Source organism: Anser brachyrhynchus (genome assembly GCF_964034855.1).
Source record: "Anser brachyrhynchus genome assembly, chromosome: 5".
Lineage (NCBI taxonomy): Eukaryota > Metazoa > Chordata > Aves > Anseriformes > Anatidae > Anser > Anser brachyrhynchus.
In genome coordinates, this window is record NC_137699.1 from 13,703,346 (window position 1) to 13,722,730 (window position 19,385).

Below are 19,385 nucleotides of genomic sequence, written 5' to 3' on the forward strand. Positions count from 1 at the left end.
AACGCAGCAACCTTCCCTCGTGTGCTTGGAGGTATTTCAGCCATGCTGGCTACTACTAAACAAAAAGAGAGCCTCATTGCAGAGAGAACTGAAAAGAAGCTGGTGTTCTTTGATTTATCCGTTTAATCACAGAGAAGAGCAAGGGGATGCCGGCAGCAGCACATGTGCACATGGAGGTCAAAGCTTCTCCTCTCCCTCCCCCTAGAATTCCAGTCATTCTTAAAGCGATGTACATGCTGTAAACCAGAACAGATTAACTGCCAACATGTCTCTTAAAGGGCCGCTCTTGGGTCAGTTTGGCTCATAACGACAGCTCTGCAAAATACAAGCCTTTGTGAAAGTGAAGTTCTACAAAAAGTCTCTCTTTTTTTTTTTTCCAGACTTCTTCAGAAGCTCTGTCTTTTCCCACAAAAATAAACATGCCTTAACGTATAGGTAGCACTGATTATACTGTAAGTTAGAGGTGAAGCTGAATAAAAAAACTATAAAACAAAACCATCTAGCTTATTTTCCTTGTCTAAATAAAGAGGTACTGAGCAGCAAGGCATCCCATTAGCATAAAGATTAGACCACTGATGATTCTTTCAGTTTTAATAATCCCAGGTGTCAGCAATGCTGTGGAAGGGAGCAGCCTTGTGCTTCAAAAAGTAAGCAAGCAGATGTTTAACCTTCCAGTGCTCCTTTAACTCTTTCACTGAAAGACACGCTACCTGTGGAAGCAAGGCAAGCAAAACGTGCCTAATCTCACCCTGGTCAGCACTCAGCTCACAATAGCTCCCTACTTTATAATGCAGCTCTTAAAAATTTCAGACACCGAGAATCATGATGACAGTCCCTAAGACACAACACACCAGAGACAGGTAAAAGCAAAAGGATCACATTTCTTTCACTGTTTAGAAACGAAAAGAGAAAACAAAGAAGAGATGAGTGCTTTGACTCGGCTAGAGAGGCTGCCGTGCTGCAGGCGGTCCCGGAGCAGGTCTCTCGCCCCGCAACCACTGCACTCCCTTCCCGACCCCTTCGAAGGGTTAGGGGGTCACTACGGCTCCAGGATAATTTTCCTGAACAGACCCAGTCAATCACACCAACTGAGTGTGACAGTTTTGTGATGGGGACTGCCCAACGCTGGCCCGAACACTCGTTTGAAGTAGATGGGACAGCAAAACTGGTTTTCAAAATTAATTCCTCAGCCTCTCAGCATCCTACGGCTCCCTCCTTAACTGGAGTAAATGACTGAAAAACGCAGAGCCCAAGCTGTAGAATGGTACATCTCTACATTGCTGTTTCAAGTTATAATGGTCATATTTCAAGCCCTTTCCTGGCCTGAGAAGAGAGTCAGAAAATGACCTCATGGGCAATATTTGAATAAAATATTTAATAAAGGTGAATGCAGAGATTTGGCTTTCTGCTACCTTCTCATCTTCTCAAACCTCTTCCCACCCTACGCCTGTATCTTTGCACTAGGAAACAAATGAAGCAAAACAAATGAACTCAAGGAGCAAGAGGAAACTGTGCAGGACAAAAACAGCCCCCTGAACTGGCACAGGGCCTCGGATTGAGCCCAGGCCTGGAGTAGCCAAAGCTACCAGTCAGGGCTGAAGTGAGCAGACAAGCAGCCAGAAGACTACACAGTAACATGGACAGCAGAAACTGAGCGCTGAGCAGGCACACCAAGCAGTTCCTGTTGTCTCTGTGAGATGCCCACCACGAGATAACTTAAAGACATCTCAGGTGAGGTCAGACACCCAAATCATCTGTCGCTTCTCAGGAAGACAGCAACCTGCACACCACGCTGTCAGTGCCGGAGAAGCCTGATGGCAGGAGAAGCACAAACCTCGCAGGCCTGGAGGTGGATGCGTATGTGAGAAGCCTGCCCAGCTGCTGTCCCACACTGGTTTCTGGAATACAAGGCCTTTTGCTTCTCCTCCACTGCTTCAAATCCTGCCTCTGCCAGTAATAACTGAAAGGCATTGTAATGTAACAGCTGCTAGGCTGCCTGCGCGAAATGAATTAGTTATCTCAGCCTGCTGCCCAAACCCAGCGGCACCTCAGAGCAAAAGACAAAGCTGGATGGAGAGAGGAGACAACTGACCTCCTCCCTCTACAAGCTACACTGCTAAACCAAAGACGAGGTCTCAGGAGAAAATATCAAGATGGGATCCCTCTACGGCCAAACTTACTCTGGTGGTAAAACCATTCAAGAATACCAACCAGTACAATATCTTCAACCATCAACAAACCACTTTGTTGTTAAAGAAATGATAACTTGAAAAAATGGAAAAAAAGCATGTTCTGAGCATTCTGGCTGAATTGGAAAAGTTAGTCCTCAGGAAACATCAAATTCAAATATCAGAAGCAGCTTTTGTGGATGAAAGAAATGTCACAGACAAACCACAAAGTGTGTTTGAAGGAAAGCTGCCTCTTTCCAAAAATTTCATTTCCTGCACTGAACTAAATCACTCAAATGCTAAAGCATTTGCCACTTTTGGATCACATAAAACAGAAGGGACATCCAGCACATTAAACATGCAGAGGTAGGAAGCCAAGAAAAGAAAACATGTCGTCTTATACGAAGGGTAGGTGTTTTTCTTCGTTGTGTTGATATTTTGCAAATTCATACTGAGAGAGGCATCTTTGCTTCCCCGAATTATTCATTTTTTCCTTGCTCTGCTGACAACATGCACTTGTACTCAACAAGGAATTAAGATGGTGTGAACTGAGAAACTGGGAGCCCCGTTGCCCCTGACAGGCTGGATCAGCCTTGTCCCTGTTAAGGCCTCTCAATCAGCTTCCTCTCCCTTAAAATATTTTCAGGGAGGGTAACCCTGCACCTACAGCCTTTGGTCAACCATTACCTGGTCAGTTTGCCTCTTAAGGGAAAGTCTTCCTATTTTGACTTGAACAAATATTTACATGCCCTAAATAAGATGCTGTGTTAGTGTAGCTGCAGAAGCGGCTCAGCCTCTTGCTACATTTAGTGTATAGACAGTTGCCCTCTAGGCTGCATTTTATAAAGTTCTCCATTTTTTGAGAGCCAGATGCAAAGTTTCTAAAGGCAGAAACCTTGTTGCTATTTAAACAACACCTGTAAATGCACGGATTATGAGATCCTTCTAAAGTTTTTTCTGCAACCTGATGTAAAGGCTAACCTAGGGCAAGAAGGGGATTCTTGGTTCAAAGCTTCCTTTGGTTAATGTATTTTAATGATGGAGCTCGCTAACCCTGAGGACTGAAGTCTTTTATTTATCTCGGAAAAATTGCACAGCAGGACAAACAGCAGGGTTGGCTTTCCCATGATTGGCTGTAAATATCTTCACTATTGGTCAAAAAAATAATCCCTTAATAAGAGACAGAATTCAACCGTACCACTGCACCATCTTTCCATTGTCTCTGCTGAGTGTCAAAATGCTGAAGGTAGATAATAGCTGAGTGGTAGATAATCAAAGCAAGTGGGATGAGAAGGTATTAGGTGTAGCATGTAGTCTCAGTATTATATTATTAATCTTCAAAATGAAGCCTGAATACACCTGACCTGTATATGCCCAGTTGTCCCTCCTGCACCCAGACTCCATTGCAGTATTTACAACTTTGGCTGGATACAAAAAAGTATGTGGATTTACAGTCTACGTAATATTTCTTGTACCTCAGTTATGTCCACTGTTAGAAACTACAGAAGAGAAGCAAAGCAACAGTTTAAACGTGTTCTCAATAAACTGTCAATGATACTTTACTTTGAGGATACAAGAATTGCTGGAGACATGGAAACATGACCTTTACCCCGCATCATAATGCACTCTGGAGCAAAGACCACTTTTTCATCTTCTGTTTTTACAGTGCTAACCTTAATGAGAACTTAGTTCATGACTGAAATTCCTATGTGTTGTTGTAATGCTGCTAGTACGATCATAGGAAAGCTCGACTGGGTTCAGGGAGCCCATCCTGTAAGCCAGTGCTGAATTGCTAGATAAACAACATCCTCCTGGGCTTCCTTCAGCTAACATTTAAGATCCACAGAGCTTCCAGCCCCTTCCTTAAAAAGTTTTCTGCAGAGCAATTTTTACCATCTTCATGGGGTACATTTTTACATCCAACCATCCAAGTGTTTTTTTGTTGTTGTTGTTTTGTTTTTAAATCTAGCATCATTATACATCCAGCTCAAACACTTTGTCACTGACCTTGGTGGTTACGCTCTTCAATGCCCGGCATGATGCTCAGTTAAAAATCAACCAGAGAAACCATGTATTTGTGTGTATTGTTTAATGTGTCTACACATCAAACAGATAGATCTATATACTCTTCTTACAAATAAGCCTCTGGACACATTTCAATACATAAATACCCTTTTTGTAGCAAAAGGCCAGTAGACAAATACAATACTTTAAATTTGCTGAGTAGTGCAGAGACGGAGAGAAAAAAAAAGCTCACTGGTAAGACATAACTATGTTAATTGGTAAGATATCCATGTTATTTCTCTCAGTTCAAAATTAAAACAGTCTATTTTAAATGCACAGCAGGTTTGTTTTTATCTTGTCACCTCTTCTGCTGGTGTATTCCAGCACTATGAAAGCTACCTTTGCTTACCTACCCCAACAATCCTATGGCTGCAAATGATTTTTCCCACAGATTGCAGGGGAGATGCTACAGCCAAAGAAGCCTAAGGGGAAATGCCTTTGTTGGTCCTAGGTTAATTTCAACTAATAATTACTATGTACATTTATTCTCAGGGTTGGAAACCCTTATTTGAGAACACCTTTATCAAAGCGAGCAAACTTTCCTTTACTTTATGTATTCAGAAGCCAAGGAAGAAGGAAGCTTAGTGCTTGGTCAAAGTTAGGAAGCCATTTTACTGTAAAGCAGGGAATGAAACACTTTTGGTTAACTGACTTTCAGTATTTCACTAAACTCTGTCTTTGCAAATACATACTTCATTTCAAAATTAATTTCTCATAAAAATATTGCTGCCGTTATTAGAAAGTGCCACAAGCAATTGTGCAGGCAAATGCCCTTTAGTAATGGAAACCAAGTGATTCGGAATGACAATGTACAAACATCAATTCAACTAGCATTATTAATATCCTTATCAGTCAATCAGTCTTTGGTAAGCTAACAACTGTCTGGACTAAAAAAAAATACATCTCATATGCATTACAGTTGAAGTTCCATGATAAAACAGAAATGTGGCATTATTAAAAACAATGCCAACAATCTGAATTTCATACACGTCCCATGCACTTTACAGCAAAATCCGCTAAAAATGGTACCCTTCTAAAGTCCTTTCTTGTAGTAGTCCACCTTTCACTGTCACATCATCCCTTGTGGGAATGACTTATGTTGATCAAATGATCAAACCCATGAGATATTTTTTCAAAATTAGTGTTTTACAGAAATACAATCACTTACATTTAAATGAGCATTTTCATTCATGAGCATTTAAAAAAAATCAGCATTTCATTTTATTAGCATTTATATTTAAGTGAACATTTTGATCCTAATTTAATGAGACACAGAATAAAATTCTAGCACTCAGAAAAAGGCAATCAGAGAAATAAAGGGTGGTCACTCACCTTTCTACCATGTGTGTCTGGTCCAGTGATAACCCATCGATTGCTGTGCATTCTGGACATTTGAACTTCTTTCGTGGGGTCACCTGCACAAAGGCACGCCAGATACCATCAAATATCAACAGAAGGGACATTAATCTCCTTGCACAGAGAGCAGCACAATACCTCTGAACATGCCTGCAGTGTAAACTGAGCTGTCTCACCAAGGGGGGGTATGGGGGGGTTGTTTAAAAAAAAAAAAGCCACTCCATTCCTCCATTCAGTTCCATCTGGCCCGGCTGACTGCAAAATTCACAGGGGCCCAATAAAAACGGCTTGGAGGGGTTTTTCCTTCTGTAACTGAAAAGAAGTGGCGATGACAAGCTCCTTAATTCCTGTTTAATGACTGTTTTCTCACTGCCAAGGTCCCTGTATAAACACCATTTGTTCTTGCAGCCATAACAGCGATGAAATATAGCTTCCCATACTTCACCGTAACGTTAATCCAACAGGCGCTCTTTTGCTCACTCCAGTTAATAGCTGACTGGCAAACCCTGCAAGGCTCTCCGAATTGCACAGAGGTGCCAAATTACTCTGCCTGTGCCCTCATACAGCTCAAAACCTTTTTCAGCAAAAACACACACTTTATCTTCTAAAGACTTTTTTAGGAAGTGCAGCCACCAGTCCCAGTAAATGATGATGGACAGATGGGAAAGTGGACCCTGCTAATTGAAGTAACGCCTGGTGGCCTCTAAATCTCATTCCAAGTTGACACATTTTGAAATGAATGTACAGAGTGAATGTCCAGACTTGAAAACGTGTCGAAACATGTCAGGAAATTAATTCAGGGATAAAAAGTTCATTTAAAGCTGATCTTGCAATTAACATTCTTGCAATTAACATTCCTATAAATCAGCTGTTGCCAGTCCACGACACAGAGAGCTGTAGACAGTTGGCTATTTCTTTCCTTTAGTCATCTCAAATAGTTAAAATACATGTATGTTGGTGTAGCTATCATTTAAATTACCTTCTTCATACTTCATCTAGTTGTTTAAAATAACCACCAGAAGCAAATGGCATAAAACAATTCTGTGTTCCTAGCTAGCATAGAAGTTTTACTAAAAAAGGGACTTGCTACTATGGAAGAAAGAGACACCATACCAGAGGTAAATGCGAGAAGAGAGAAGATTAAGTAATATATTCAAGACTACTGAATTTACATGAACATGTAAATGTTTCTAAACTTTGTAAGGCTAAATGGCAGAGAAGTCCTACCTTAATGACCGATTTGCCAGTGACATTTGCCACTAGGAAATTCATGGCAATATCTTCACAGTTCATATGAGCATCCACCCAATTCTTGATGTCTCCAGGCATTTTGTATGTGTAAAGATAGTTGAAATACTGCATGACAGATGGAGAAGAAGAGAAGATAATTTTTAAATACAGATGTAGTAACTTTAAGACTCTAAATGTTTCAGTCACTGAACAGCAGGCAGCTAAGGATGGATTACAGGCCAACTGACACTGCCTTCAAACAAGGTCTGCTCTAGCAGACAAGAGAATCATTTTTGGGTGCTTAAGTGCAAAATTATTGCACTTCAGACCAGCACATAGATTTTACAATTGTTGTGGGTTTTGTTTGTTTGTTTCTTACATGCCTAGCTACATAGCCACGTTAATTGCAAAATACACTATGAACTTAGTGGTCATGCAAACTGACAAGAGTTCTTCTGTAAGTTCCTGAAGGTAACAGTTATTTTACAGGTGAGGAGAAATCAGTTGTTTCCACAGCAACAGAAAGAGAAAGAAACTTAGGGAAAGTTTGCAGTTAGTTTTCAGATTGTTGTAGAAAATTATGGCACCACAAAACACTCACAGAATGACAAAAACACATAAAGCTCTTAAAGAGAGTTGTTCATGATGTGTACTAGTCGTATACCACAAGCTGTATATTACAGATACCTTGTGATAAAATGCAGCCCCAGTGAGCACCATTGAGACTTCATTGGTCCATTCTGATTCGTATTTCCATTTGTTCATCTCATGGTCCCAGAGATGCAGGCGACCTGGATATCCAACCAACCTGTCTGGGAACTCACGCCAAACCTGAAGAGAACGAGACATGTCATTGTGCTAACCAGGCTTGCACTCCAAGCAAACAAATGTGCAGATGCAACATCTGCTTTGGGAAGGCAGCGGGGCAAAGACCATTTCAATCCTCATTAAGTCCTAATCTCTGAAATCAGTGGCTGCCTTGAAGAAGTATGAAAACACCCAAGCTTGCTTTGGAAGGACTCTACAGCTCAAGGATGCCACATTCCAGAGTAAACAGCCACTAAGCCATACTAAATTCCTTCTTGAGGAGAAATACAACTGACTATTCAAGAAGATTTTAATGCTAATTAAAACAAAGCACGATTAAAATGCAACTTCTGATGTTAACTGCAGTAGATATGACTACAACCTACTTTCACAGCTGGCTTTGGACCTAACCAACCTGCTTCTTTTGATAGAAATAGGCTTAAAACAGGCTTATATTTTAATATTTCTGGTATTCTTTAGTGGGTGCTTGTATGGATCTACTGCTACATGGAAGGCCTCTTTGCCCTTGACTTGTTCCAGACAGCTGGATGCAATCAAGATACCATCCTTGTCACTCCATACATTATTTTGTAGCTGACTACAGGATCAAACACAGTAGACAAGAACAAGGAGAAGGGCATCATTAACACAACCTCAGTCCTCCACACTGCTGGCCACATTAAATAATGGACAATTTTTGCATTAAGAAAAAATGGAGAAAGGATTATAATTATTAAAAGGGGTCTGGATGCTATTTGCTTGCTAAATACACCACCACATGCCTTTAACTGATCAATAATGAAGTTAGTATTCATCTATTTTATTTGAAAATTCAGAATTTATCCTTTATTTTGATTCAAATAACTGCTAGATTTGTTGGAAAACTAAGTCTTGACTCTCTGACACACAATGTTAAGTCACAAGAGTTCCTGTTTCAGATTGGTAGTGTATAAACAAACACATACCCAAATTTCATTGTGTATGCATGATCAACAACAGCAAAATATCCCCAAGGGGCAATTCACAAGCAAACCTTTTCTTCCCTGAACAAAAAGCAAAGGAACCCTACAGCTGAATTTGCAGTATAGAAGGTATCTGTAATTCCACGATATAGCAAACCTCACTTTGCCAGCAGTTTGCTTAGGGCATCTTCCACGTGCCAGCACGTTTCAGGTGGGAGGCCTGGGTTATAAGGACTCTATGCAAGTAAATGGTCAAAGTAGTATGATAAAACAATCAGCATTAATTTACTGCTTCTCTATCTACATTTCTGTGATTTTGCATTACGATATACCTTTTTTCATCTATACATCTCAACACATTTTATTGCTGTCAGTTAACATAGCTTCGAAATCCCATGATGAGAGCAGTTATTATTTCAAACGTACAGATGAGGAAGCCTGCCAAAAATCAGACAGGAAACAAGAATGGGAACCAGATCTTCTGACTCTCTGACTTGTACTTTATCCAGAAATCAATCTTTCTAGACAGTTCTAAGGTACAGGTACTTGGATAGTATTTAGACAGGACAACCATCTAACAGAGGGCTCTTAAAAGCAAAGATGATTTGGAACTCAAGAAATAGGATCCACTGAATGTGTTAAAAACTGGTGTCACCGACTAATTATTAAAAAAAAAGATTGTTTTCAAGACAAACTAGTGAGAGATTTGAGATACCTATTTTGACACAATGTCAAAAACACTAATAAAGGACAAAAGGGCAAAGGCATAGCCACTCCCAAAATTTGATTCCTCACTTTCTAGGACTCTAAAAGTAATGATTTTATATACATATATTTGACTATTAAAATGCCCAATTCCCAGCTGTTGGAATGCACCACCACCTGAGCTACTGAGGCTCAGGAAAGAATTTGACAGAACAGTACGGATCTGTATCATACTGGGCTAAGAATTCTTGTAAAGGGAACAACACGCATATTAAATGCAGCTGAAGGAAAGATTAAACTCAGCTACTGCTTCCCAAGGGACTTCAGTGCCTTCACAACACTCAACAGCAGATTCATATTCTTTCTAGTTTTTGCTCTCAGTGTCATCTTAACGAGTCCAAACAAAATAAAAGCTAACTATAATGCATTTTACTAATACAGATTTCTTTGTATCATGGTAAAGCTCAACACTACTCTGATTCTGGCCTCTGAAAATTGTCAGTTTGCTGCATCTAAAAAATAACTTAGTTGTATTAAACAAAGATCCCTTTTAAAAGTAATGCTATCGAAGTCAGTGGAAAAGCTTGGCTTCTTCTTACCGTTCATCACTAGCTCATTCAATGGTAACTCCGGGAAAGGCTCCAAATAGCTGCATCCAGCTCATTGCCCAAATCCATACAAATGTTTTGTGCCAAAATTATTATGTACAGCTACTGCTTATAAGGAAGCTTTCAGAATAGAAATTGTAGTAATGATTCTTATACTACTCTCTATTTTGCACTACAGTCCATTTTCTTGTTTGATGGCTGCCTGTAATTTATTACTCTGTTAGGAATACATTCCATCTTAGACAGTGATCTTATTAGCTTTCACAGACTAAAGAAGGACAGCCTGAGTTAATACTGCTAAGGGACACATACAGGGAAAAACATATTGCCAAGTGAAGAGGAGGTATGCTTCTTTGCAGACAACGCTATTCCAATGACTCTGCTAGACAACACTAAATATAAATATTTTTGGACAAACGATCTTCCAGATGAAAAGTCAGATAAAAGCTCTGACTCAGCAGCTTTACTAAAAATCTTTTGAAAGACACCAAGAGAAAATGATGAATTTTATTTTCAAGTCGAATTCCCCAAGCAACATAGAGATTCAGCCTAGCTAAAATAGCCTTCACCCTCACTTGCCTACAGTCTCTCTACTTCCTAATCTGAACTATTCTGCCCTAGTTCTCTATACCATCAAAACAGCTACCACAGCTACATGTAGCCAAAAGGAAGGAGAAGTGCTTCATTCTCCAGAATATACTCCAATACTTATGCATAAAACGTATCAGATTATTAGCAGTTACATGCAACTTCAGGAACTAATTGAAATTTAAAAAAATTCTAGTCATATAAACTGAAAAACAACCAGTGTTTCTAAAGCTACAAGGGCAGTATCATAAGAATGAAACACTGACCATCCTCTACAAATTAAAGAAAATGCAGTCAATCAGCATTTCTTCTCTCCTCCCAGAGCCCCTTCCACTCTCAGTTCTCCCTCAGTCCTCAAAGGGATAGCTTATGCTATTATTAAAAAAAAGCAGAATGTAACCACAAAGTTCATTAAAAAATAAGTGATGTTTCACATGCACATAATCTGTAAAATAACTTTTCAATTTGAAAAAATTTGAATATGGCCAACAGTTACCCATGGACATCTTATTTTGGTATATTACCCCTCTTATAAGGGAATCTGAAACGTACATTTTTAATAGCCAAAATGGGTATGCAAAAATTGTTCTAAAGAAGGCTAAGTTTTACCATGATTTTAGCTTGGTGGAATAAATACACAATTCAGAGAGGTGTTATTGTGTGGGTTTTTTTAAAAAAAACTTTTAAAGAATGCCAAAGCAATGAAGCACTGAAAAACAGAGCTCTGAGACAGATAAGACCACCATCTACTAGCAGTAAGTGAGAAATTTCCAACAGAAAAAATAAACTTAGCAAGGCACCAAACTATTTTGTCTACAAAGAACACACACTCAACGCAACGATCCCAATTTGGATTATTTTTAATGTTGCTGTAATACTTTGTAAGGACAAAGTGCTGTGTAAGTACTTTATAAGAAATCTTCATGAACTTCATACTTAGAGTTATCCCCGCTTTTCAGATTGATAGAAATGCTAGCAATCTACCCTGAGACCAGCAGAGCCTCAGAGGTGGGAATACGAGAATGCATGCCCTCAGCCTCTCATTCAAACACCAAACTCTTTGGAAGCAGCCAATGGTTCTGCTTAAATTTTTTAAGGTTATGATATTCTAAATACTCGCTCCTTTTCTTGCTCTCTGATATTCCCTCTGTGAACAACAACGATTGGTAAGTGGGAAAAGTTGTCTAGCCCTAGCAGTTTATTTCCAGGGCCTCAAGTCATGCCTGTGATTTCACCATGTAATTTACAGAAATAGTCTTTTTTTCAAGTCAGAATGTCACAGGCATTCTTATGCTACCTTAATGCAGCAGCACACAGGGACTATTTTTCTGCTTGCTCCAATAGATTTACGCAACACAATAAATCACCGTACCATAATAGCTCACTTTTAACAAGTAAAAAACGTCTGACACTTTGAGTGTTACTATAATTTTTTATGGTTGAAAGTGTACTGAGATCAAAGTTTTCAGTTTTTTTTAGGCTTGCTCTATACATTCAGACAAGTCTGTGACAGAGGAGATTTTGCCACATGTTTAAATGTAAAGTCTCAAGGATGTCAGGAGGAGAAAAGAAAATTACCGAATGTCACGTTTCCAACCCTTCTTATGACCAAAGCAGAAACAGACGTACTTTTAAAAGAAAAACTTTCTAGTAATATTATATTCTGCTACTGTTCCCTCTGGATTCCCCTGCAAATGAGTCAAGAGTTTGAGAGATACTTTTCTGGTAACACACATAAACAGATAAATAAATTATCACAGGCTGAGGACAATTTAAACATCTGGGAGCCAGCTCAGGCCTGTCAAGCAAGTCACAGACACTCAGGGACAGGAAAGATCAATCTTCAACCCCTGATTTCTGTGCCAGAGAGTAGGAACTACATCACTCACCCTCCTTAAGAGAAAAAACGTATATTTATAAAATAATTCGCTGTGCTTCTGTACTCAAAGACATTTTTACTCATTTATTTTACAAGTTAAAAAAAAGCAATCTGAGAATATAAGGGTTCAAACGACCCATGGGTTTGTCTCAACTATCTGCTCAGTAAGGCATTTTAGTTTTCCATCTATGCGGCTGTGTACTAAGCTGGATTCTCAGAATCAACGAGGAGTAGGATTTATAATCGCAAAGAACTGCAAAAGCCATAGGTTTTAGTCTGCCAGACAAAACAATCCCACGTCCAAACGGTTACATGCACACACTGAATGTAAGGGCCGTTACTCGGGCAGCCCCTGCCACCAGCGCGTGCGGCCCACGGAAGGCCAACAAACCAGGCAGCACAGGCCAGCAGCCAGACCTGGGGATGCAGCTTTGCAAGTCCCAAAGACCACCTGGTCTCAGCTTTTTTTCAAGAGGATGACGCTTTCCTGAGCGACTAGTCTCAATATACATGAAGGTACAGATGCTCTCAACTGCGGGTGTTTAAGTTCATGCTTCAGACACATGAGCATCGCAGTTCTCACAACTTCTGGCTCACAGATCTGACACGCAACTACAGTACGGCAGTTTGAACCTCTGCTTCGAAGCCCTCCAAGCCTGCTTTGCCAGTAGCAGAGATTCATTTGGAACTACTTACACAGTCACTTACATTTACTTGAGCTAGCGCTATGAAAATCTAACTGGAAATGGAGCCAAAATTTACACTGCATGCACGTTATGGATTTACTATTTTTCATCACATCAGTTCACCCTCAAAACCAGTAGTTAGAAGCACCAACACAGACAAAAGTCGGCTTGCAGAACTGCCAACATTTCATTGCTCTGCTGCTGTAATGCAGTGCTTAAAGCACTCAATGTAGTCACCATGGTATAGAAAAGAAGCATATGTGGCCACAAAAAAAAAAAAATCACCTTCCTTCGGTTGTCTTCTCTTCACTCTGTTGTTCACAGTCCATGTACTAACCTGTTGCTCTTAACCTGGCAAGGCAAGTATTTCCTTTCTAGAGATACACATGATAGATTAAACCTCTGTCTCCAGTACTTAACCTCTTTGTTATGGCATCAGTATATCTGCATTACCACATGTAACTTCTTGAGGCCAAAAATTTGTTGCTTGCTAAGAGTCTCTGACTTGAGAGGGGAAAAAGAGACGTATTTTACCACATATGTATTCAGACTAAATAAATACTTCCAAAATCTTTCAAAAAACATCATCTTGTGTTAGCAACTGCACTTGAGTATTAAAAATGATACAACTATCATATTTAGTTTGCTTTCTGGCCTTTTGAATAGTGATTTTCATTATTTCACTCAATTTAGATAATAGTCTTATGTTCTAGCTCTCGTGTAAGAAGCCCAGTGTTGTTTTGTCCTTTATATTGCAGGTACAGGTGTGAATAAATGATTCACACCTTTCTTAAATCTACTCTTACATTTTGTAAAGTTTCTGATTTATTTACACAGAGCATATGTTTGTCTTAAATACATGCACAGAACAGTAATGTCAGGTTATGGACTGTGTCATATACTCAGATACAAATGGAAGACAAAATTAACTCGCTCAAGCCAAAGTTTTGGAAGGAAGACAACAGTGGCTTTAAGTGCGCTTTTGGACAAACAACTCAAATACGCCTATAAAGACCTTCACCTCTTTGTACTGCCATGGGTAACTGATTTGGACAAGCTTTCTTTTTGTTGATACCCTCATTACAACAGCAGCTGTTGAAGCTTTGCCATTTAAAGCATATGATACATGTGTCCCCTCTCTGGCATTCTTCAGTTCCTCTTTTCACTGCACCCCACCTTACTTTGGCATGTCCTCAGGAGGCCTCCTCTGTTCCCAGCATTTAATCTCTAAAACTTGTCTTGTCCATCAATCTGTACAGGAAGAATCTGATGGCAACATGCCCCCACCAATAGGGAAAACATTGTTCTACAGGCTAAGAGACCAATTAAAATTTGTTATATTTCTTTTTTTAATTCTAAAAAAAATTTATTCTATGAATGCTAACAGATTAATAGTGGGACAACTAAACAAATAATTTTACTTGAAGAGAACATGTCGTAGCAACCAGTCCGATCAGGTGAAGAGCGTGCAAAGATATGGAACTGCAATCCTTGTAATCCCTGCTTAATGAGAAGCCCTCATTGCAGAAATATCTGAAATATTAAGTTGTATAGCAATTGAGTTGTCATGTTTGGAAACCTTTTTGAAACTGATCAGATTAATCCTATTCACAGTCTCCAGACTGCTTCCATTACACATCTACACAACTAAAACTACACAACATTTTCTGAAGTCTCTTGGCATCACTCTGCCAATTATGGAAAATTTTCTGTTAGCTAGCAACGTTTTCCATAAAGTAATGACAATCTGTAAAAATACTTTGGAAAGCATTGAACTGCCACAGTAAACAGAGATGCAATAGAGATGCACAGTGCTTCCTCCATTTCAAATACACATACAATGTCATATCGTATAAGGGGAAAAAAGGCTTTTCTCTTACCTCGTAGCCAAACTGAAGTTCATCTGAGGTTAGCATAATGATATCATCATCAATAGCCAACACTGCTTCTGTTTCAATTTCATCATAGGGGAAGAAGCGGTTACTAAGTTTGTTTTCTGCAGTCCTAACAACTTTCAGTGGAACCCGAATCTTTGGCCAGAGGGAATCTAGAGTGAAATATTAGAAGAAATTTAATTCAACATGTTATTTTACTTCTGAACAAGTCTGCACTTCTACCTTAGTTTCTTTTTACAATATAACCTGACTTGCACTTACTCAAAAACGTAAGCAATACGAAGACAAGAGGCAGAGAAGTTCAGTTATATTTTTGTCTTTTGCTCTCTACAGAGAGCTTCACAGATAAACTATACAGGGGACAGCCTGCCCAAAACAGCAGTCTGGAATAACCACGCAACAAGAATCAGTGATACTATGTTCTGATTTAGGACGCAAAGCTATTTAAAAGAATTTGAAGAAATATATGATCACTGACTGCAAGTCTATGGTCATAAAGAATTTGAAAAAGAATGTCAGTTCTATTAATTGCTGAGAAAAATAAACTTTAACAATTAATGACCGAGATATACCTAAATTGTTAATCACTTAACAATCGGCCATTAATAATTAAGGAGTAGATTCTACGTGAGCATACTTAAACCATTTCTTTCACCTTCAAAGTCCTAAGTGACAGTAATATATTAATCTGCATAAATGCAAGAGGATTCCAGTTATACCCTACACCCTCTTTACAAGTAGAATGAAGCACTAGAGTACAGAACAATGAAAAATCTCAAATCAAATGATGCTCTAATTAGTAACAGGAAACTGTAGATAGAAAATAGGACCCAATTCACTCTAGAATGAGGTTACATTTTCATTTCTTGCTGTGTTTAAAATGTAGCACTTTAAGTGCTGCATTAACAGTTTCTGCAAGCTTTTACATATTGAAAATTTTCAAAATCATATTCTATTCCTACAAAAGCATAACTGGAAGCTTAAGTATGGAGCACCAAGCTAAAACTAACACAGCAGAACCAAGAACTGCACAGTAAACATTAAGTCTAAATGCACTCATTTAACCATTTTCCAGCACAAAACTTAACAGCAGACATTATTACAGTTTGGTGCGTCTCTGAAGCACTAAATCAAAGTGTAGTTTAATAAATAGACAAGCATCAACTACACATGTGTTAAGTTGATTTCTTTCAGCTTTCACAGTAAGATGAGTGTATTCTGAAAGATAAGGTTGTGGACACCACACAGATGAAGACGAGTTTCTTACACTGGTAAAATGAAGGGGCTGACAGATTGGTATGTAATAAGAAAAATAAGAGGGAATACACTAAATCAACTACAAAGTGATTACTAAGAGATTTTTATAAGTTGCTCTCTGTATCAAATGGAAATGTATAAGCATAGCGTGTAAGAACTGACACAAAGTTTGAAGCCACTGAAATTCTCATCAGTGATCTGAAATAAATATAAAGCTTGGAGACGTGAAAAATAGTGTGGACAACAAGGTCAAACAGCATTCTGGACTGTTTAGTGAACTTAGGTACATTTGAACAAAAAGCAGACCAACACAGCATTAAACAGCAGGAAAGGCAACTTTTTCTCAAAAGCAGCTACTGACAAAGATTAAGAGGTCAGAGTAGACATTGGTTCTCAGCATGCTGCTTCAGCAAAATAGATTGATGTAGGTCTTCAATATGTAGATGGGTAAACAGTAAGAAATGCAGGGAAGGAAGTGGAGGAAAATTTTTTTGTATGCAGGACAGTCAGATAGATGAAAAAATACTGTTTGATTGTGGTGTTTCTTGTATGTTTCAAAGCCTGTTAGAAGATTGGAAATGATACAAGAAAGAACCGTGTAAGTTACTTGAGGGAAGGAGAATGCCTTATGGTGGAACTTGGAGATCAATCTTATTGTTTAGCTTATTAGAAGAAAGAACAAAAAGTAGATTTGATCAACATATACACATACATTTACAAGAAGAATAATGCTATATCTTCAACCAACTAGAGAAAGACATAACAAAAACACAATGACTAAAACCTGAAGCCAGGCAAATTCATAGTATAGATAATGTAGATGTCTTTCATAGTAACAGTGGTTAACCTCTGGAAGAAGACAGTAGCTGATTCTGTATATCTTGTCTTTGAACAAGACTAGGTACTTTTACAGAAAATGCGCTCAAGTTAAGTCGAAGTCACTGGGTTGAAAAGTAATGCAATAACTGATGATATACAGGTCAACCCAGATGATCTTACTGTCCCTTCTGACTCAAAAACTATGGAGATTGTTGGCTGTTGTCAGGATGAGAATAGGAAGCTTGAATGTAAATTCCTAGGACATGAGGATTAATACAGAAATTCAGAAAACTGCACAGGGAAACAAGACCCTTGCTTCTGTGTTTTAAGAACGAAAAGAAGGCGACATGAGGGCCAATAAAAGTCCAAGATAAGGGAAACCCTAACCCTAGGAAATGCTTTTAGTTTGTAAACAAACAAAAAGTCAGCTTCTGGAAGTGTTCTCAGCAGAAGGATCTGAAGAATGCTGGAGTTCAGGCAGAACCAAAAGTAAACGAGTTGCAAGGTGATACAATTACGCGCACACTTCTCATTCCATATTAATTCAGAATCAGATCTGCTTCCCAAACAGGTATGCCCTCTTTCCACTGTCACCAGGAAGACAGAATTAGCACTAGAGAAGAACAAAAGCTGCCTCATTCCAACACATACAAGTAAAACTTGCTCCCAGGAGCAAGTGTCCACATCTTCACTGCCACTGGGCCTCTCAGATTTAACAACTCACATAATACTCAAATAAAACACAGAGCTACATGCTCCTTACAGATACCAGAGCCCAAGCACTACTTCACTGAAAAAACAAAACCCTCTTTCCAAACCACACCAAAAGTCTTCAAAAGGCAATTTTTCTTGGAGCTTTAGTTTAGAAAGAAGGATTGGCATACATGGGTGGCCAAAAGAAAGAAGAAGAAATAAAACGATATTTACTGGCAATATTTTTATTTAGTTTCCTACCCTGAGGTTATTCCTGTGAGACTAAAAAAGTGACTATAAAATCTACCTTTATCTGGGTGGTCTTGTAGACCATGGCTCGTATTTGACATGTATGCAGATGCTTGTTCAGTTTTACTCACATCTTCTCCTTCTAGCAGAAAGCAAGGGGCATCACCCCAAGTGATGTGATGCTACATCACTGAAGTGGCCTGTAATAACAATTAGTAGTCAGTCTGAAGCATTAAATCATGCTACTGATGGTCTCCAGCGGAAGTCAGCCAGCAGCTGGGGAGACAGAGCAAGTCACCAGGGGCCACAACAAAAATGTTGAAGAGCCATGGATTCTAATTATAATGAAATTAGTGCGTTTTATTCTCCACATTGCTAATCAAATGCAATGTCTTTGAAATTCCCTGCCTCAACGATAACCTGAAATGACAACTCCAGTAAGATGACACTGAATTAACTCCAAGTTTTCCATCTTATTAGTCATCCTAACCTCAGGAGGCAGTAACACTGAATGAGAGAACAGTTTACTGCAAATTTGTACTACCAAGCCTACTCATTGCTTTCTCACTGGTTTACCGTACAACATGCAAGCACATATTTTTAAGAGAGTTACAGCCACTCTACAAGGACTTACATCACAGTCTCCAAGACTACAGACTGTTTAACATTTGCAAGCTACTTAAAGACCTTAGGCTAATTGTCTATAATTACCCAATTATAAACTGTGCATTGGTATAAAAGAATTTCAAGTAGCCTGCTAGATTCCCAAGAGACTCCACTGTCACAAGTGTTTGAGGCAAGCAAAATTGCCATAAGTATGTATGTACTTGTAAATTTGCATTTATAAATATCAACAAACTTTATAATTTATACATGCTAAGCACTTTTTTTATTTGGGCTTTTCTTCCACTTGTGCCTGCTATGTGTATAAAAAATGACAACAAAATGGCAACGAAGATTTTATTTCAGTACAATAATACCATAAAACAAAAATTAAAACTGAAAGCCACTAGGATTGTGAAATAATAATTCAGAATAAAATCAATCAAGCAAGGACACTTTAAACTTCTAGCTCTTCAAAAAATCAACCATTTGATAGCTTACTTACAGACATGCCACTTGCATTAAAATATGGTAACAGAAGAAAAAGTAATGAAAAGTGTATGAAAAATGAAGGTGTAATCTAATCATAATTGGCATGCATCTCAGATGTCAGCAAATCCTGTTAAATCCACATGATTTACTAAGGTCTTGGAAAGTCTCTCAAAATGACCAATTCTCAAAAAGATAAGTTACTATAAAATATTTGTGCTTTGAGAAACGTAATACAAACTGTTTGAATTTGGACTTATGTTAAAGAAATGAACGGAAAATAAGCATTTTGGAGGCACTCTGAATAATGTATTAGGCTATCAGTTA

The 19,385-nt window shown here is 38.7% G+C and overlaps 1 protein-coding gene across 4 annotated transcripts in view; it reads right to left on the reverse strand.

Annotated features, from left to right (window-relative positions):
• Nucleotides 1-19,385, reverse strand: part of EXT2 (exostosin glycosyltransferase 2) — a 72,626-nt gene that overhangs the window by 2,895 nt on the left and 50,346 nt on the right. For all 4 annotated transcript variants that reach the window (XM_080594581.1, XM_080594580.1, XM_080594579.1 and 1 more), the window contains 4 exons: nt 14,934-15,100; nt 7,506-7,649; nt 6,816-6,944; nt 5,565-5,647 (listed from right to left, as the gene is read on the reverse strand). In XM_080594581.1, the coding sequence (XP_080450707.1) occupies nt 5,565-5,647; nt 6,816-6,944; nt 7,506-7,649; nt 14,934-15,100 (523 nt within the window). The remainder of the gene's footprint in view (nt 1-5,564; nt 5,648-6,815; nt 6,945-7,505; nt 7,650-14,933; nt 15,101-19,385) is intronic.